The following is a 15,175-nucleotide window of genomic DNA, read 5'->3' on the forward strand; positions in this document are numbered from 1 at the left end:
ATGAGATTCGAGGAGCTGCTAGACCAGGTGGGCGGCTTTGGGCCCTTCCAGCTGTGGAACGTGGCCCTGCTGGCCCTGCCCCGGGTGCTGCTGCCCATGCACTTCCTCCTGCCCATCTTCCTGGCGGCCGTACCTGCCCACCGCTGTGCGCTGCCCGGTGCCCCCGCCAACCTCAGCCCCCAGGACGCATGGCTGGAGGCCCACCTGCCCCGGGAGCCTGACGGCACCCTCAGCTCCTGCCTCTACTTCACCCACTCCCAGGCCCTCCCCAACACTACGTTTTGGGGAGCGGGTCAGAGCCCTGAGCAGATGGAGGGTGAGCCCTCCACAGCGCCCTGCCCTCAGGGCTGGGACTACGACCGCTCGGAGTTCTCCTCCACCATTGCAACCGAGGTACGGAGTGCGAGCCTGGGGGGCACGTGAGTGGGATGGGCCTGCCACTGCCTTGGGTGATTCCTGTGTGGGCATGAGACACATTACCGTACGTTTTAGAGTCTCAGTTTACCTATCTGTAGATGGGATCTATGAATTTAAAGCAGTGAGCTTCGTTCCTGGCCTGTAGTGAGGAGCCCGTACACGGGAGCTGCAGTTGTCAGTTGGGAGGTGATTAAGGCAGGTAAGGGCTGAGATGGCTCCAGCGAGCTGGGGGAGAGAGTTGAGAAGGGCGTTTCTAGAGGAGTAGGAGGAGAAACAACACAGGACTCCGCCTTTCTCTTCTTCTTTTTGGCCCCAGGTCTGGGATTTATATAATCCATCTAGAGGTGAACGCAGATGGGGGCAGAGTCTGTCTGGAGAGGAGCTGACCTGTTGTCAAAGCGAAGGCCCTCCACGGAAAGAAGCTGAGGCTGCAGGACTGGGGAGGGCCAAAGTCTCTTACCCCTCAAGTTGGGGTGGAAATAGTTGAGGGTTTACTATCTGGCATGGAGGTACCAGGATGGGACCGTTGACCTCAGCAGGCCCCCGAGTCTGGAGAGGTAGGGTTGGTGCTAGCTGGAGAGGGCCTGCGCCCATGGGAGGCCCCTCCCTGTTTGTCCCTGCAGTGGGACCTCGTGTGTGAGCAGAAAGGCCTGAACAAAGCCACTTCCACTTTCTTTTTTGCCGGTGTGCTGGTGGGGGCCGTGGCCTTCGGATACCTGTCTGACAGGTGGGGTGCGGTGGAGGGCGGCAACAAGGGAGGGGGTGGGGAACCCTCTCCCACGAGCTGCGGTTTGGGCTTGGTCTACCTCTGTCGTGGGACCTCCCCCTCTCCAGGGAGCTCACCCCACATGACCCCTGCGTAGGTTCGGGCGGCGCCGTCTGCTGCTGGTGGCCTACGTGAGTTCGCTGGGGCTGGGCCTGGCGTCTGCAGCCTCAGTCAGCTACATCATGTTCGTCATCACCCGCACCCTCACTGGCACGGCTCTGGCCGGCTTCACCATCATCGTGATGCCGCTGGGTGAGGCAGGTGGAAGATGGGCAGGGCCTAGCAGCCTGGGGGGAGGCAGTTGTCAGGGGTGAGACTGAACCCATCGGGTCCTTGCTAACTTTCTTCCTGTCTCTGGCCCCCGCCCTGGGCCCAGAAATGGAATGGCTGGATGTGGGGCACCGCACCGTGGCAGGTGTCCTGAGTGGCACCTTCTGGACAGTGGGCGTGATGCTGTTGGCGCTGGTCGGGTACCTGATACGGGACTGGCGATGGCTTCTGCTGGCTGTCACTCTGCCTTGTGCCCCAGGAATCCTCAGCCTCTGGTGAGGAATGTGGGCAGCTTGGGAGTGGGAGATAGAGGACGTCAGAGACAGAATTAATCAGAGGCTGAGATTTGAATACAGAGTGACTGAGAGATGAAGAGAAAGAGAAAGTCAGTGACTGAGAAGTAGAAAAAGAGAGAAAGAGAGACCGACACGAGAAGCAGAGACACACAAAACAACATGTAGAGACAGTGGAGAGACAGAGACAGACTCAGTGAGAGACAGAAAGTGACAGAGACCAGACTGAAAGGCAGATTCAGGGGGACGTATAGAGGTGGTCGAAGGAGCAACAAGAGAGACAGGGATGGAGAGACAGGGCCCGCCTAGGGGTAGGGAGTCCAAGCAGGAGGGTCGGAAGCCAAGCAGGGTGGGCATTGCATCGCCTCCCAAAAACGAACTTTTGATGCTCTTCAAGGATTTCTGGATGTCTGGAGACATACAGAAGGAGACTCTCCTTCATCCTATGCCCTCCTGTTGCCTGTGGGAGAAGTGGGTGGCTGATGCCTGGGGCTGAGGTCTTGGGAATGGTACCAGTCCAGCTGAATAGAGAAGGGAATCGCAGGCTGTGGTGGACCTAGGCCTGGGCGAGGAAGTGTGGGAGGAGGTGGCTTTTGAGTTGGGCCTTAGAGGATGAGTAAAAGTTCATCGGGTGAGGAGGGTTTGCGCCACGTTGGGGGACTGCACGAGCGGGAGCCCCGGCTGACAGGCCGTGGCGTGCGCAGGAGGGAGATGTGGCTGTGGGTGCTGCCTTTGCCTGAAGGGCCTCCTGCCGTCCCCCAGGTGGGTGCCTGAGTCTGCACGCTGGCTTCTGACCCAGGGCCGCGTGGAGGAGGCTCACAGGTACCTGCTCCGCTGTGCCAGGCTCAACGGGCGGCCCGTGGGTGAAGACGGCCTGAGCCAGGAGGTGAGGGAGAATGTCTGTGTGAGCGCATGCAAGCGTGGGGGGGGGGGTGCGTGTGTGTGTGTGTGCGTGCGTGTGTGTGCGTGAGGCCTACGTCAAGCGCCCCCTTCCTGGGGCCCACTGTGTGTGCAGGAAAAGCTCCCGCCCCCAGGGGAGAGTTCCATGCTCTTCAAGATGTCCTACCTGGCCCTGCTGGGCCACATCCTTGACTCAGGGCCCACCCTGCTCAGCTTGCAAGCGCATCCCCACCCCCGCTGCTGAAGGAGGGGGAGGAGAGACCCAGGGAGATCAATGTGCCTAGCTAAGCCAGGTGCCTAAGCCAACTCCGATGTCACAGACTCTCCTTCTCTCCCACCAGGCCCTGAACAAAGTGGCCGCTCAGGAGCGAGTGGTTCAAAGACCCTCGTACCTAGACCTGTTCCGGACCCCACGGCTCCGACACATCTCACTATGCTGCATGGTGGTGTGGTGAGGAGGGGGCCTGGCCTGGGCCTGGCAGGGTGGGGAGGGGCGGACAGAGAGGCAGCGGACTCCAGGGTGGTGCGGAGTGTGAGAGGAGGATGGATGAGTGAACTGTTAACTGTGCAGGAGGACCAGCCTCTGGGGACATAGGGCTCTGGGAAGTCACAAGATGGAGCAGGCATCAGAGGCAGGGCTCCAATTCAGGCTCTGCCACTTCTGTGAGAGCTTGGACAGGTCACTTAACACCGAGCCTCAGAGCCCCTTCCGCAAAACAGGACGCTGTTAGTCCCTACCTCACAGGCTTGCTGTGAAGATTAGGTAAAGACGCTTTGTCCCTTGGCACATGCTGCACACTCCCGGGGGGATTATGGGGACAGGGAAGGTGGCGGACATTGGGCTCTGGAGGTGGGGGAGGTGGTCCCTCTAAAAGGCCAAGCCTCCCTAAAAAGAGAGGACAGGAGTGGAGGGTGACAAGGATGGCCCCTGAGTGGCATCGCGACCCCCTTCAGGTTTGGAGTGAATTTCTCCTATTACGGCCTGAGCCTGGACATATCGGGGCTGGGGCTGAACGTGTACCAAACGCAGCTGCTGTTCGGGGCTGTGGAGCTGCCCTCCAAGCTGCTGGTCTACCTGTTGGTGTGCCACGCGGGACGCCGTCTCACGCAAGCAGGAACGCTGCTGGGCACCGCCCTCGCTTTGGGGATCAGTCTCCTGGTGACCTCGGGTGAGCCCCACCCACTCCCCGGAGGCCCCGCCTCCTGCCCAAGACCGCCCACCCCTTCCCAGAAGCCAGTACTCAAAGCCCTGCACTAGGGGAGCCTCCCATCCTGGGAGCTGTGGGTCTCGCACAAGCCCCGCTCACTGCCTGAACCCCTGTTCCTCCAGAGATGGGGGCCTGGAGCACCGCCCTGGCGGTGATAGGGAAAGGTTTTTCTGAAGCTGCCTTCACCACTGCCTACCTGTTCACGTCGGAGTTGTACCCTACTGTGCTCAGGTGAGGGGAGCTTGGGTCCCAGGCAATCCACCCTGGGGAGGGCTTGTAGTCACGTCTTTTTACCAACACCCTACACACACCCCCTACACACACACACACACACACACACACACACACTGCAGCCCAGTTCCTCCCACCCATTCCTTACACTAGACCCAGGATACGGAACTAATCAGAGCCGTCTGTGCTTGCTTAAATCTGGGAGAAGGCAGAGCATTTTATCTTTAGTAAGTGACCCTGAGCGAGGTCACACTTCTCTGGGCCTCCTTTAAAACAAAACCATCACAAAAAGCGCCATCTGCCCTTCCCTTCCCATTCACCACAGCCCAGGCAGAACTGCCCTAAAGGGTTGTCTCTGAACTTAAGGCCTGCCCCCCCCTTTTTTTTAACCTTTTTAAAGATTTTATTCATTTTAGAGAGAGAGAACATGGAATGGGGAGAGGGGCAGAAGGAGAGGGAGAGGGAAAGGGAAAGAATCTCAAGCAGACTCCCACCGATCTGAGGCGGGGCTTCATCCCACGACCCCCAGATCATGACCTGAGCCAAAATCCAGAGTGGCCACGCTCAACCGACTTGGCCACCCAGGCGTCTCCTGGTGCCCTTTCAGCTAGCTATTGGCAGGTGGGGAGAAGAAGACTTGTAGGCAGCTGGGTGTGTTTAGAAAGCCTTGCTCGTCCTCCACCAACATGGCAGGACCCTCTTCCTTCCACACTACCCTTTCCCCACCCCCTTTCTGATGACTTTTCTTTTCCTTCAGCAGTACCTGATTGGTTCTGTCAGAATGGGGGTCCCGTCCTCTGGTGAATGCTGGCTTGGGGGTCCCTGGCCTGGGGACAGGTGGGAAGACCACCTGAAAGAAGCCACAGCTTTCTTAGCCATCTAGAGGGATGGGGATATCAGGACCTCTCTGCCCAGGATGGGAGCCCTGTGAGGCATGACCCTAAGTAGGTGTGAACACCAACCCCGTCCCCTATCCTCTCTCCGAACAGACAGACAGGGATGGGGCTGACTTCACTGGTGGGCAGGCTGGGAGGCTCTTTGGCCCCACTGGCGGCCTTGCTGGATGGAATATGGCTGTCGCTGCCCAAGCTCGCTTATGGGGGGATTGTCCTGCTGGCTGCCTGCACTGCCCTCCTGCTACCAGAGACGAGGCAAGCACAGCTGCCAGAGACCATCCAGGACGTGGAGAGGAGGTGTGTGCACAGAACGGTTGGTGTGAGCACATGCGTGTGGGAGTGAGTGCTCAAGCACCTGACGCCTTAGGTAGGATTCAGAGAAGAAGACGTGTCTGCATGTTGTGTATCTGGTGCTTCTATGCAAGTGTGCGTGGGTGTAGGACTCGAGGTCTATAAAAGTATACGAGTCCATATGTGTGTGTGTACGTGGCTATCCAAGATTGTCCAGAAAGAGGAGGATGCGTGCACACTCAGGTATGCCTCTACATCAGGGATGTATACAAGCATGTGTGGGAGTCACCTGTGGGAGTACCCATGTTTGTATACCAGCTGCTGGGGAGAGGTGTAGGCCAGCTCTGATGGGGTAGGCTTCGGTGGGAGGCCCAGGGGCTAAATCCCACCATTGCTCATGACTCCTTCCTTCCCAGTGCCCCATCCAGGCTTCAGGAGGAAGAGATGCCCATGAAGCAGGTCCAGGACTGAGTGGTATCAGGGGCAGGCCCTCCACAGAAGTTCTGCAGCAGGGGCTGGAAGACCAGAAGGGCAGGCCCTGTGGCTGGGGCTGGGACATCAAGCTCCCTCCCCAGGGCTGGGGTTGCCACCAGTGCCCCCTCTCTGTGCTCATTCAGCCTTGACTATTTGGCCTCCAGCAGCTGGGTGACTTCCCAGAATGCAGTGGGTTGCTGAATCATTCTGGTACCCTTTTCAAGGCTGGAGGAGTTCTATAAATGAAGGTGCCCCAAGGGTTTGGGTCAGCAGTGAGTTGTGGGATGAGCCCTGGATAGGAAGCCAGTCTGACCCTGGGATCTGATCCCAACTTTGCCACTGATTTGCTGTGTGACCTTAGGCATGTGGCTTTCCCTCTCAAGGCTTCAGTCTGTTCATCTCTCAAATGGATAATGAGGCCTCTCAGCAGACCTCACCACAGGAACTAGCTGTTGTCATGCTCAAACGAGATGCTGAATAACGTGCTTCTTCTAGAGACGGTACTAAAGAAGGGACTGCCCTATGATGACTTCTGGCACCAACAGCCTGGTGGGCATGCTGTCCGCTGTATGGTACTGGGAGCTGCCCAGGACGAGGGTACCAGGAGAACAGAGCTCTTTGTTCCCATGACTGGCCCTGTACTTCCCAGGCACATTGCAGAGTAATGCATCCCACATACCTCCCATCCTCCAACGCATTGTTTAGGCCTCATGCCCAAAGAAGAGTGGAAGGCATGGGAGCCAACATTTTATTGGAGAAGCAAGAATAAACACATTTTTAAAGTATCTTGAAGTTACAGAATTTGCTAGGGCAAGGGACTGGGAAGGCCAGGAGGCTACCCTTTAAAATGTGGTGGCCTATGTCCCCTGGCCAGATAGGAATGGGAAAAGGAGGAATGGGCAAGGTCTAGACTCCCTGGTCTACCACAGAGCCTAGCTAGGCCCAGGCCACTGGAAGATCATCTTCCCCCTGTGGGACTGGAGAATTCTGTAGCTCCCACTGGACCATGGACGGGATGGTAGGCCCGAATTAGAGTGACCTCTCCTGTGAACATCTCATTTAGATTTTATCTCCACGGGGTCATAGATGTAGCAGCCCACATCGCCAATGTTCACACCTGAGGGAGAGAGCCCCATCACCAAGGGCCTTGGGGCTGGGTGGTGTTGGGCTGAGGGCTGAAGGGAATCGGGAGGGGTCTGGGGTGTGTTTGACTACAGGGGAAGTTGACCACACATCACCACAGACCCACATGCCATACTTTAGGCCCGCTGTCTGGGGTGGGGCTGCCCACCTTTGGGGCCAAACAGGTAGCCGTAGCAGGGGATGTGGCAGTAGGGGACGCCATCATGCTGAGACATAGAGAGAAAGAGAGCCATCTCAGCTTGGCGCTCTTCCCATCTCCAGCCTCCCTCCTCGCAACATAAGCACCCATCCCTGCGCTGTTCACCTCAGCATGACTCCCGGCAGTCAGGGTCTTCCGGCAGCGCTGGCACCTCAGACAGGGTCGGTGCCAATTTCTGCCCAAAGACATCACCTTCTCAGCTGGTGGTGGAGAGAACTGGTAATTCTAGGGGCAGAGCAAGGAGACCTACCTGCTTTGCACCACCTCCTTACACTTTGATGCCCATCCTGTCCCCCTCCCCAAGCTTTCCATTGTAACTTACCAAAATAGACAGGTTCCTCACAGCCAGGGCACAGTGAAGTCTCCCCAGTGAATGTCTTCAGGTGGGGAGGGCCTTTAAGGGGGAAGAGGCCCTGGCTAGGGCTGAGGTGGGGGCCAGGCCTAAGCAGGGCCCATCAGCACCAGCCTGTACATGGCATCTTCCAAAAGCCATGCTCATCCCAGAGCCCCCCACCCAGCTGGTCATGAGTCTGCTTTCTTGGGCAGAGCTGAGTCTCCTATGACCCCCTCCCCCCACCTCCTGTGCCATCCCTTTCTGCAGAAGGGACCACCTGCTTCCTTCTCCTCCCAGGGGCTCAGGTACCCACCAGCTCAACCCTGTCAGCAACTCAATCCTCAGGAAACCTGAGCTGATACAGGAGCAGGCTGGGGCATGGGTGTCAGGTGTTGGGGAGCATGGTGTCATTGCCCACTCTAGGGGAGGGAGGAAGGAACAGGGAGAGGGGAGGAGTGGAAGAATATGAGGGGCTGGCCCTGTCTCAAGGACCTCTCATTCCTAGGTCATTCTTTCCATGGCCTTGGCCTGGGAGAGGCCTGAATTCTGGGCCAGCTTTGCCTCTGACTAGCTGTGTGACTCTACAAGGCCACTCGCTCTCTCCAAACCTCGAATTCCTCACCTGTAAAATGGGGGTGATAATGCCATCTACCCAATTTACCTCTTAACTCAGCAGCTGACACGAGAGAACCCCCCCAAAAGGGCCACAAATAAGACCTTGCCACAAAGTTGTAGGACTGTGAAGCAGAGGACTAGGTGGGAGACTGCCACCTGGTCTACCCTGTTCCAGCCTGGGGATGAGGAGGAGTGGGGCCCAACTTCACTTACTTTTCTTGCCCTGGGGGAGGTCAGTCCTGGGCCTGGGGGGGCTGAAACTGCTGGGGCTGAGGGGAGTGGTGCTGGCTGGGGTGGGAGTGGGAGGGTTGTAGAGGTAGGAACCCACACCACCAATGTTCACCCCTGCAGAGAAAACAGAGGCTGTCAGGCTTGAACCTCCAGCTCCCAGCCACAGAGAGGGTCCTGCTGTCCCCTGGCCTCTTCTAGGCTGGTACTTACCCCTGGGTCCGAAGAGAGCCCCATAGCATGGCTTGTGGCAATACGGCCTCCCGTTGTGCTAGGCACAAGCAGAGGAAAGAGGGCTGCTCAGGGCTAAAGGACGGGGCGGGGTGGGGGGTGGGGTTCTCCTGTGTCCCACAGGCCTTCCGTCAAGACAGACTGCCGGGTGTGTCTGTCCATTGGCCTGGGCTGGTGGGGCTGGGAGGGGTGGAGGGTGAGCTAGCATGTCAGAATTGCCACTGTGGTCAGGAGAAAGGGCAAGAGCAGGTCAGAAGACCGCTGCTTCCCTCCCCTCCCCACCAAAAGGCAACCGGGTCCACCGGCACAACTCAGGTGTCCCTAATCCTGGCTGGTGTGGGCCCTCCACATAGGTCGTCTTGGTATTTGATTGCTGAGGCTGCCTTTAGTGAGCTTCTGGAGCAGAAATTGGGGGCTGGTGCTTAGGGAACAGTGACACAGGGCTGTGCGCCCTGGCCAGGCCTCACCTCTGCATGTCCTCCTGGGGACAGGACGCTGTGGCAGCGCTCACATTTCAGGCAGAAGCGGTGCCAGTTCTTGCCCAGGGAGCTCACCTTCTCCGCTGTGGGGGACAGGGTGGAACCAGGCTGTGGGAAGCCAGGACACGCAGCGGGCGCCCCCTTTTCCTTCCTCAGTCCCACCCTCCTGCTTCCTAGAGACGATGGGGAGTGTCCCCGGGATGTCAGCTCCAACCCGCCCGAGTGCCCTGCGCCCCAGAGTTGGAAGGGGGGTCTGAGCTCCTCGAACGCCCCGGCTCACACTCGCCCCATCTCCCCCTCCTCAGCCCGGGCCTCACCGAAGAAAACGGGTTGCTGGCAACGCGGGCAGGTCCAGCTCATGGCTCCGCACAGGGCAGCCGGCGCCACACACAGTAGGCACCACCGACAGGGGCTCCGTTCCCGCCCCCTTCGCTGGCTCCGCCCATAGCTCCGCTGTGAGCCTCATTGGGGTGAAACCGTAGCTCCTCGGCGCCTATTGGCCGTCAGAAATTTAGAACAACTCCACCTGGGAAACGCCGGCGACTTCGCAGTTACTTCCAAAAACGAAAGCCTCCGGTGGAGAGGAGAGGGATTTGAAGTCAGACGGGAAAGGAAGAGCGCAATGAAGACGCCTGGAAGGGTGGCACTAGTTTCTGGCTTGGTACAAAGCGGAAAACTGTCCAGAGTGCAAACGTCATGAAAACACTGCAATTTCCTCAAAGGGAGGGGTCAGGCATTCTTTGAAATGGCTTAATTCCGCCTTGACAGTCTCAGGTGGTTAAGAGCGTTGGAATCTGGAGTGCATCTCTGCCACTTACTCTCTGGCTACAGGCAAATTACTTAACCTCCCTCAGCATCCATTTTATTTGTACAATGAGTACGATGATTAATCTCTACCTCATAGGATTGTCGTGGGAACTGAGTAAGTTAATACATGCAAAGCGCCCAAACAGTGCTTGGCTCATAACTGCTGTAAAAGCGATAGCTATCATTATGATGGATCCCATAATGAACTCGAGACTTTTTGGAAGCCTCAAAATGTGGTCTGGATACAACGGTTTTCTCGTGAAATTACAATCCTTTTTAAATTTAAATGTATAATTCAGACACCGATTACATTTTCCTAATTTAAAAGTGTTTTAATATTTTTTACAAGTAGCCCAAGAGTGCTTCAAAGGACACCTCAAGAAACCCCACAGAGAAAGGGAGAAAATATTTGCATGGTATCTGATAAGGATCTGGTAATCAGAATATATAAAGGACTCTTACACCTCAAGGATAAAAAGACAACCCAATTTAAAAACAGGCAAAAAATTTGAATAGACATTTTTCTAAAGAAGATATACACATGGCCAACAAGCACATGAAAAAAAGATGCTCAACAGCATTAGTCCTTAGGGAAAGGAAAATTGGGATCACAATGAGATACCATTTTAGACCTATTAGAATGGCTATTTAAAAAAGATGGGTAATAACAGTGTTAGGATGTGTCAAAACTGGATTCTTCATATGTTGTTGATGAGAATGTAAAATAGTGCAGCCCTTTGAAAAACATTCTGCTAATTCCTCAAAAAGTTAAAGAGTCACTGTGTGATCCAGCAATTGCAATTCTGGGTATACACCCAAGAGAAATGAAAGCGTATGTCCACACAAAAACTTGTACATGAATGCTCATAGTACTACTATTCACAACGGCCAAAAGTCCATCAACTGATAAAGAGCTGAACAATGTGGCATATCTGCGACAGAATAGGATTCAGCCATAAAAAGGAGTGAAGTACTGATGCACGCTACAACCTGGACGAGCCATAAGAACATGTTAATGAGAGAAGCCAGACACATACCACCACCTATTGTACAATTGCATTTATATGCATTGCATATAAATCCATCAAGACAGAATAGTGGTTCCTAGGGGTTGGGAGGAGGGGCAATTGGGCATATCTGCTACGGGGGTATTAGGTCTCTTTATGGGGAGAGGAAAATGGTCTGGAATTAGTGATGATAGTTGTACAACCTCATAAATATACTAAAACTTAATGAATTGTATACCTTAGAAGGGTGAACTTTATGATATGTGAATAATTTCTCAATAATAATGAAAATGCCTGAAGAAAACTGATTTTAAAAAAAAGGTAGCTAAGAAAATGAGAGGCAGGGAAGAGAGCTGCTTACTGTGTGCCAGTGCCCCAGCAGAGAAAACAATCCCTTGATGACATATTAGGTGGTGAAATGAAGAGCTGTCTGGATTAAGTTCCTTTGTTTTGTCAAGTCAGCTCAGAAACAGCTCAAGGGGGCATGTGTGCTGAACTGAGCCTTCAGCTGCAGTGCTGTACCCTGCGGGGTGAAACGAGTCCTATTTGTGTCTCAGGAGTCCAAGACCCTCTCTGAACTTCAGTTCCCTCACTGGGTAATGGGATAGGACTGGTGTCTATGAATTTCCACTCAGCACTCCTATTTCCTCACTTGTCCCCATCAGTACTTTCTCCTTCTAACACTTGTTTTGTCCTCCTCGTTGACTTCTAAAGGTGGAAGCCTGCACACCATGAAACAAAGTTTTCTAGACTTTCTCATTATCTGTATCTTGTTTTGGGAACGATTTCAAGATCCTTAGTTTTATAACTGTTTCTTGATGGGCTTCTTCTTTAACAAACTTGAAAAATACTAGTCTTCGTCTCCACCAATATTTTCCTTTTGTGTTTCTGCCTCTCTCATTCTTCTTACAGAAGGCAGCTTGAGGTTCACTGCTGTTTGCTCTTCACGGCTCTCAGGGAGAAGGTCTTACTTCAGGAGGTTGGGAGGACTTCATTGCAGTCATTCGTTGACATTGTATTTATTCTCTTTTAGGAAGGTTAGTTTCATTTGCCCACAGAACTATCCTTAGAATTTCTGGAGCATATCAAATAGTCTTTCGCTGAGGCTCTGTAGCTCTTTCTGTGCTGGATCACCTTGGACACACACCTCAGCTTCCTAGAAAGGTCATCTTTACCGCTGCGTCCAGCACAGGGCTCCACACAGAGAAACAAGCGTCGGAGTCTGAGCACCATGCTGCCTTCACACAACTTGCCGAGTCAGTGGGGCAGGTGCTTTACTGCCCGTCTTCTGTGGCCTTCCTGTATCATGTGGCATGACGAACACAGTATGCCTTGTCTCTTCTATTTCAGTGCTTAGAAAAGACTACTTGAGCCTCCTCCTTTCCAAATATTGGCCATCCATTTGCAAGTACAGCAAATCACAGTATTCCACTCTTTTTGCTTGCCTGGCTTCTACTATTCAGTCTCTAAAAGAGGCTTTGTAAAGAATGCTGACAGGGAAAATGACCCTTCTTGTAGGAATGCACTTGCAGTTACTGACAGTGCCCGTTTTGAATACTTAAAGCCTTTAACGTGGTAGTTTAATAAATACCACAAATGGTTAAGTCCAGTGGAGTGTAGGTATTACCCAATCAGCTGTCAGGGTGGAGTTTGTGTCATCTGAGAGGCAGGTCCCTCTTTCATAAAGATGATTGTTCCCTTGGTGCCCCTCCAATACCCACTACTTTTTCCTGCACAGACCTGTCACAGTATCTGTATAGTCATGTTATATTTACTTGTCCGGCTTTCTTCAACCAACAGGGTTGATTCTTATCTGTGTACCTACAGCACCAAGTAAAGTGGGGGTGCTCAGTAAATGATAGCTATTATTTTTTAAAGACTTTCATTTTTAGGTAATCTCTATGCCCAACATGGGGCTCAAACTCACAATCCTGAGATCAGGAGTCCCTTGCTCCACCGACTGAGCCAGCTGGGCACCCCTATTTTATTATTACTAACATCCATCACTAACACTTTTTACTTCATGTTTTTAAGCTCTATTGTTAGGTACATTTATGTTTTCAGACTGTTGGTAGTTGCGATGAATTGACCCTTTTATTGTTATGAAGCTGAAGAAACAAGCTTTTCAACTCGAGATGAGTGGTGGTGAAGATAATGGCCCCAAACACCTGAGGGGTGTCACATGGATGAGGCATTAGGGGCACTACTGAGACCCCTGGATAGAGGTCACAGAAAAGCAGACTGGGCTTCTGTCCAAGAAAAGAACCTTCTTACAGAGCCCAAGCATGGGGTGGCTGCTTCAGAGAGCAGTGAGCTTCCTATCTCTGGATGTTATAAATAACACTGGAGAACAATCCAATTGGTCGCCGGTGTTGCAGAAGGGATGCAAGCATCACACACAGACAGATCTTTGAGTTTTCCTCACAATTCGGCAGTATATGATTCTGTGATTCTATTACCAAAGAAGAGTTTCAAATTTGTGTTAGCAAGAGAGCATTGTTAAAATAGTGACAGCTATCTCTTCTGTAGTACCAGTCACAGGCACTGTACTTATTTCTGATCCTACAACAACCTGGTTGGGGGTTTAAATGCTACATTATTGGGGTGCCTGGGTGGCTCAGTCAGTTAGGTGTCTGCCTTTGGCTCAGGTCATGATCCCAGCTCAGCAGGGGAGTCTGCTTCTCCCTCTCCCTCTGCCCCTGCTTATGTGCTCTCTCAAATAACTAAATTTAAAAAAAAATGCTACATCAATTGTACGTAAAACGAAAGTGGCTTGGAGAGGTTAAGAGAGTTGTTCAAATCATACAGACCCAAGACTCTCAAGCTCATACTCTTTCCACTCCCTCCTCCTAAGCTGCCCATGTGTTTGAGTCTGAAAGGATACTATCCTGGTCTGTACAGCATCTCTGTGCCTAAAGATGAGGACCTCTCCAGGCAAATAATGGGTTGCAAGAGACAGGGGAATGTCATTAAAGCTCTTCCATGACTTCTTAGTGCCCTCAAGGTAAAGTTTTTAACTTGGCTCTAAGGCCCTCACCTTTCTAGTTCTAGACATTTCTCCTGCTTCTCCCTCGAACCACACTAAATGAGCTTCTTAAACCTGCCAAGTTCTTACCTACCTCGAGAACTTTGCAAATGCTATCTCCCTTCTGGGAACTTGCTTTCTCAATATCTTCACCTCACTAATTCCTGCCTAACTTCAGGTCCCCCTCACCTACTCAATACCAGGCTATTGGCCCCAGGCAGTCTCTCCCATAGCATCCTGCGCTGGAGGGCCAAGGGGGTACAATCAACAACTGTGTTTTCCCTGAGAGAACAAATGAGGGGAAAAAAAGGCAAATGGAGACTCATGATAAAGGATACTTTTGTAGCTTAGTGGGGGAATAAAATAGGTCGGCCAGGGCACCTGGGTGGCTCAGTCGTTAAGCGTCTGCCTTCGGCTCAGGGCGTGATCCGGCGTTCTGGGATCGAGCCCTGTATCAGGCTCTTCTGCTGGGAGTCTGCTTCTTCCTCTCCCACTCCCCTGTTTGTGTTCCCTCTCTCGCTCGCTCTCTAATAAATAAATAAAATCTTAAAAAAAAAAATCAGTGCTGCAACCAAACCATTTAAAAAAAAAAATAGGTCGGCCAACTTCCTGCCCCCCTTCCAACCCCAGAATCTAGGCTTTGTCTACCCAATTAGTCTGTGAGCTCCACGAGGGCAGGGGCCAGGAATGCTTTGCCAAACACTGTGTATGCTTCCAATGCCTTGATTAATCTCTGATACATGGTGCTCAATAAATACTTATTGGTGAAAGAATGTTAAATGTTATACACAAGTCTCCTTCAAATGTGAGATGAAGGCTAGTGAGGAGATGTGGAGTTAGAAGGGGACTGGTAGGAGTTGAGAGTTTCATTACAACAAAAGCCCTGGAGCAAGGGAAGCTTAGGTGCCTAGGAGTAAGCACTCAGGAGTTTGTTTCTTCATACCCATGAGGATCAGCATGTATGAGGCAAACCAGAATATGATTTAAACTGATCCTGATTATAAATACTAGATAATAAAAAGAGAACTGCAAATCTCCTTTGGCAGCAAATCAGTCCCACTAATTGCAGTCATTCACAAGAACTTACTAATTAAGCTTAATTAGCATGTAGCACAATTATGTCTATCATTAAATATATGGCAAATGAGAGAATGTGGGAAAGTGTTATGTAAACTGTAAGGCACCTTACAAATATGACTGCTATAATGTGTCAGGTTAGCACTGCAATGAGTTTTGATTACAACTATAAAGTCCACTTATTTTATATCTTTGTCAACTTGTTCAAGTATATGGGCATATGCTTATGACTTTTAAGGCATTATCAAAAACTCTTGTTTCTCCATGAGAGACTATGGAGTATG

At 52.4% G+C, this 15,175-nt stretch overlaps 2 protein-coding genes across 8 annotated transcripts; one reads left to right on the forward strand and one right to left on the reverse strand.

Moving 5' to 3' along the window:
* Positions 1–5,743, forward strand: SLC22A7 (solute carrier family 22 member 7). 2 transcript variants are annotated; one of them, XM_008691885.2, is made up of 10 exons: positions 1–393; positions 1,017–1,144; positions 1,281–1,435; positions 1,560–1,728; positions 2,509–2,632; positions 2,988–3,097; positions 3,601–3,815; positions 3,977–4,085; positions 5,075–5,278; positions 5,689–5,743. In XM_008691885.2, the coding sequence occupies exons 1-10, from the start codon at positions 1–3 to the stop codon at positions 5,741–5,743; spliced, it is 1,662 nt and encodes a 553-aa protein (XP_008690107.1). The 2 variants fall into 2 exon arrangements, with proteins under 2 accessions (XP_008690107.1, XP_008690108.1); XM_008691886.2 differs by having other exon boundaries at positions 1,041–1,144.
* A 737-nt stretch (positions 5,744–6,480) lies between these two features.
* CRIP3 (cysteine rich protein 3) lies at positions 6,481–12,620 on the reverse strand. 6 transcript variants are annotated; one of them, XM_040643502.1, is made up of 9 exons: positions 9,293–12,607; positions 8,964–9,058; positions 8,479–8,536; positions 8,251–8,382; positions 7,736–7,841; positions 7,411–7,511; positions 7,194–7,288; positions 7,038–7,095; positions 6,481–6,863 (listed from the first exon to the last, which is right to left on the reverse strand). In XM_040643502.1, exons 1-9 carry the CDS (start codon positions 9,333–9,335, stop codon positions 6,802–6,804), a joined length of 750 nt encoding a protein of 249 aa, XP_040499436.1. In that variant the 5' UTR covers positions 9,336–12,607; the 3' UTR covers positions 6,481–6,801. The 6 variants fall into 6 exon arrangements, 4 of the variants coding, with proteins under 4 accessions (XP_040499436.1, XP_040499437.1, XP_008690106.1 ...); XM_040643503.1 differs by lacking the exon at positions 7,038–7,095 and having other exon boundaries at positions 9,293–12,617; XM_008691884.2 differs by lacking the exon at positions 7,736–7,841 and having other exon boundaries at positions 7,411–7,482; positions 9,293–12,570.
* Between the last annotated feature and the right edge of the window lie 2,555 nt (positions 12,621–15,175).

This window comes from Ursus maritimus, unplaced genomic scaffold (genome assembly GCF_017311325.1).
Source record: "Ursus maritimus isolate PB19 unplaced genomic scaffold, ASM1731132v1 scaffold_29, whole genome shotgun sequence".
NCBI classification, from domain to species: domain Eukaryota; kingdom Metazoa; phylum Chordata; class Mammalia; order Carnivora; family Ursidae; genus Ursus; species Ursus maritimus.

Bases quoted from the DNA above. Each gene is read 5' to 3' on its own strand.
- SLC22A7 (XM_008691885.2), top strand. From the start codon at position 1: ATGAGATTCGAGGAGCTGCTAGACCAGGTGGGCGGCTTTGGGCCCTTC. The intron at 1,729-2,508 runs GTGAGGAATGTG...GCCGTCCCCCAG, and splicing joins CCAGGAATCCTCAGCCTCTG to GTGGGTGCCTGAGTCTGCAC. The intron at 4,086-5,074 runs GTGAGGGGAGCT...CTCTCCGAACAG, and splicing joins TTGTACCCTACTGTGCTCAG to ACAGACAGGGATGGGGCTGA.
- CRIP3 (XM_040643502.1), bottom strand. From the start codon at position 9,335: ATGAGCTGGACCTGCCCGCGTTGCCAGCAACCCGTTTTCTTCG. The intron at 8,537-8,963 runs GTGAGGCCTGGC...GCTTGTGCCTAG, and splicing joins CCCCAGGAGGACATGCAGAG to CACAACGGGAGGCCGTATTG. The intron at 7,842-8,250 runs GTAAGTGAAGTT...TCCCTCCCCTAG, and splicing joins CCTCCCCCAGGGCAAGAAAA to AGTGGGCAATGACACCATGC.